General features: G+C 35.6%; 1 protein-coding gene across 1 annotated transcript; it reads left to right on the top strand.

Annotated features, from left to right (window-relative positions):
• The first annotated feature begins 460 nt into the window (after nt 1–460).
• On the top strand, nt 461–2876 carry LOC149627455 (stearoyl-CoA desaturase 5-like). The gene is made up of 3 exons (XM_089851688.1): nt 461–565; nt 1688–1893; nt 2447–2876. The coding sequence occupies exons 1-3, from the start codon at nt 461–463 to the stop codon at nt 2874–2876; spliced, it is 741 nt and encodes a 246-aa protein (XP_089707814.1).
• The last annotated feature ends 972 nt before the right edge of the window (nt 2877–3848 follow it).

The following is a 3848-nucleotide window of genomic DNA, read 5'->3' as shown; positions in this document are numbered from 1 at the left end:
ACTTTTCGTTACGTGTTGGAGGGAGGGTCTCTTTACTGGGCTATGAGTCGGACTGAAGTAAATAAATACTAACCGTTCTCCATTCCTGCTTCTAAAATTAAACGTATCACTACTTCTAAAATTAAATGTATCCCTGCTTATAAGCTTTTAACAATACTAATGTGATAATTAATTATCCTTTTCACTCACAGGTTACACCTTTAATTTGAAGAATAAAACATCGCAATGAAAAATTTAGGTCCGATACATTTCCAGACGCACATTGTTTGGGAAAGCGTGGTTTTCTTGGTTCTTATTCACACCCTATCATTGTGGTCCCTTTATATATTACCCAAAGCAAAGATTTTTACATACGTATATAGTAAGCATTACTGATTCTTAAATTAAGTACGACATGCAATTTCTTTGATATATTGAATTTACTTGGCAATCAGCTGTTGTTTTGGCATTTTTTACTATCATGGGCCTCACTGCTGGATCACATCGTCTATGGTCCCACCGTTCGTACAAAGCTCGTTTACCTCTGCGAGTTTTCTTGATGTTATGGCACACAGTCGCCTTTCAAGTATTATTCTGCTCATAAGCAACAAACAAACTAGAAACAGAATGCGAATTGCGCTTTTCTTACGTAGTGTTTCAAAAATGTTGAGTGGCAATATTTTCAGATCAACTTTTTAATTTCGTGTCAGAAAATGTAAATAGGATACGAAAACAAAATTGACAAAATTTATATTATTTATGTAAGAAGAACGTTGAACGTAGCAAATTCCCTACCCATCCTCGACTACTTTTTATGTTTTGATGGGAGTGGCTTATAATTTCAAAACTCGCGTTCGCCATCTATCGGCCTTATTCTCTTATATTTTGGGCCTTAGAATTAGATACTGCATAAGGCAAGTAAATAATAATAATAACTTACAAATGTACTACAATAATAATTTTAGTACAAAGAAAGAAAAACCAGATACTTAAACAAAATATTTAAAGAAACACCAATTATAAATATTCTTAACTTTAAAACTTAATTAAACTAAGTCGGGAGTTATATTGCATTGCTTTCCAATTTGCTTTTTTACCACTGTCGCAATTTCAAAAATAAATAAATAAATAAATAAATAAAAAACTATTTAACCATGAAAATGGAGATAAGAATGACATATTCAACCACTTGAGGACGCTATATACAAAAGTTGTGGGTGGAGTCAAAATATAAGCAGACGAAGTTTCTCAATAAAGTATGCGAGGATGGTACTAGAGGCTAAAGCTATGATCCGGCGTTCTTAGGACATAAATCCGTTTTTGATATAACTGTGTATGCCAAGTGGCAGTGTTCAGTAATTATTGACCTACAAATGAGGTCACTGTTTCAAGGAGTCGAGTCTCAGAGGCTATAAAGTCACATTTTCCATAAATATTTTGAACGTATACGCAAAGGCAAAATCTAAAATTATTCATAGTAACATTCTCTGTAGCTAGATAAAAAACATTGAAATGGAAAGACAGATGTTTCGCAACTTTGATAATGTTGCGATACATTTTGCTATTGTGTGTTATGCTTAATTTGCAATTGGCCGATTTAAAAGAGTATGATGTTTAATTGTTTGTTTGTTGTTCATGCACTCTATTGTAATTTTTTTAAATTTTAATTCTTCAAATTTCAATGTAAATTTCCATATAAATAATGAAGCGCCATATCATACGTTGGGCCAAGGATCATCGGGTCCACCACAAATACACGGACACGAACGCTGATCCACACAATACAACGCGTGGTTTTTTCTTCTCTCACGTAGGGTGGCTCTTGTGTAGAAAGCATCCCGACGTTACAACAAAGGGAAATAAATTAGACATCAGTGATTTGGAGGCAGACCCTGTTTTGCAGTTCCAGCGGCGGTAAGATGATCTTATGCAAAGCATGATAGTTGGTTATTTATATAAATTTAGGGGCCAGGCACTTTGATCATTTTAAGCCTTGGTCATCGATTTTTTGGCGCCACATTAAGCAAGAAAGATAATCTTTATAAATTAATTATAATACTAAATTGAACACTGATTTGCATTCATTATCTTACTTAAATTTTAAAATGAATTTGAATAAACTTATTTAGCCAAGTCTTAACGCTTTCGCACGATCGCGAGAAGTAGACAATGTCTTAGCGTCAGTTTTGAACCGGAAATAAGAAAGTCTTCATCTTAAGCATAGCCCATTCAACCACCCTTGTTCCACGAGCAGCCAGCGTGATCGAGTGGGCTATGCTTTAAGCATATGGTCTTCTTTCCTTTGCTCTAGCGAGATGACGTAGAAAATTACGTCAAGGGCAACAGTTTCTTAATAAGCTCCTCCTTTTTTAGAAAACCCACTATTTGATTTGTAATAAAGTGGAGCTGGAAACTGCCATCATATTTTGCTAAGGACGACTTAAATAGCTGAATATTTAAATTTCAGGTATTACCTTCCATTAGCATTGGTTACCTCAATGATTTTACCAATGGCAATTCCTGTTATCTTCTGGCAAGAAAGAGCTCTAATTTCTTTCCTCGTCTGTATTGTTTTACGGCTGGTGTACACTTATCACGTAGCTTTTTCTGGGAATAGCATCGCTCACATGTGGGGAAACCGTCCATACGATAAAAACATAAGCCCTACAGACAATGCCAAACTCGATTGGTTTACCTTGGGCGAAGGTTTTCACAACTACCATCACACCTTTCCAGGGGACTATTCCAGCAGCGAATTTGGGTTAAAAATCAATCCTACTACGCAGTTTATCAATTTCATGGCATTTATCGGACAAGCTTACGACTTGAAGACTGCAAACGCAAAACTCATAAAACAAAGGGCACAAAGAACAGGTCAACCACAGAATCGCAACTAATGTTTCGAAAAACTATTAATCTATTATTGAGGAGTATGTTTTTTCAATAATGAACCAGCATACAATGCAAGTTTTTATCTATCTTTTCAAGTTATTAAATTACAGAAAATACTGACTTGATATTTCACTATATAGTCCCTTTCTATTCTATAATAAAAATCATTTTCAAAACAAGATATTTGTCTTCACTTACAAGTACCACAGGTTTATATAGTTTTAAATAATAAGCCTATCCACAAATATTTCTTCCTTGTACTTTCTGTTGCATACTATGTCACAGAACTGACCTTTAAGTGACGACCGCTCGAACAGTATTTCCGCATTTCATGTTTATTACTCTAGATTTATTCGTTTATTCTTTTCGCCCTCCTCGAGTTCTACGAGAGTATACTTTTACAAGAAGTTATATCTAGTATCTCAGAGAGAAGGTATAAATTCGCCAGATTTCCAGCTTTATCTCCAGTCCAAACGTAGGTCCGGAGTCAATCCCCGTCTCTAAATTACAACCAGCATTTCATTGGTTCTTGAAAACCCACGTCAGCGCGACGACGCAAGTGACGAAAATTACAGTCATATTTTCCGACTGAGGAGAGACGAAATAGCCCGGCGCCTCCTTTTACGTCCCCCTTGTATTTTGATAGGGGGACTGGGACTATGGCGCGCGAATACAAAGGCATCTTATACCTTCTCTCTGAGATACTGATATAACTTCTTGCTTTTATCTTTGCTCCCGATTTCAACAAGCAGTGACATAATATCAGCATTCAAGGTCTACTCAAAATAATCCTCTAAATTTGGAAATATCTATGAGGATTAAGTTATTTGCATATCGAAAATTCTTCAGTAACGAAAAAAAATAATAGACAGCCGCGAATGACGCTCGTTGACGTTGTCGTTTTTGTGTAAATAAACGATTTAGCTCGCATTTGAGAGGTGCTTCGTAATTAGTGCCAACTATTACAGCTCGAAAAA

The sequence above is a fragment of the Phalangium opilio genome, unplaced genomic scaffold, assembly GCF_054372755.1.
Source record: "Phalangium opilio isolate 3A_F unplaced genomic scaffold, DU_Popi_V2 ptg000105l_1, whole genome shotgun sequence".
Classification (NCBI taxonomy): domain Eukaryota; kingdom Metazoa; phylum Arthropoda; class Arachnida; order Opiliones; family Phalangiidae; genus Phalangium; species Phalangium opilio.
The sequence above is the reverse complement of the archived record's forward strand: the minus strand, read 5'-3'. Positions and strand labels throughout refer to the sequence as shown.

What these genes read in the sequence shown, in the direction of transcription:
- LOC149627455 (XM_089851688.1), top strand. Translation starts at nt 461, where the DNA reads ATGGGCCTCACTGCTGGATCACATCGTCTATGGTCCCACCGTTCGTAC. An exon ending in GGCACACAGTCGCCTTTCAA is followed by an intron (nt 566 to 1,687) that starts GTATTATTCTGC and finishes TAAATAATGAAG; the next exon opens with CGCCATATCATACGTTGGGC. An exon ending in GTTTTGCAGTTCCAGCGGCG is followed by an intron (nt 1,894 to 2,446) that starts GTAAGATGATCT and finishes TTTAAATTTCAG; the next exon opens with GTATTACCTTCCATTAGCAT.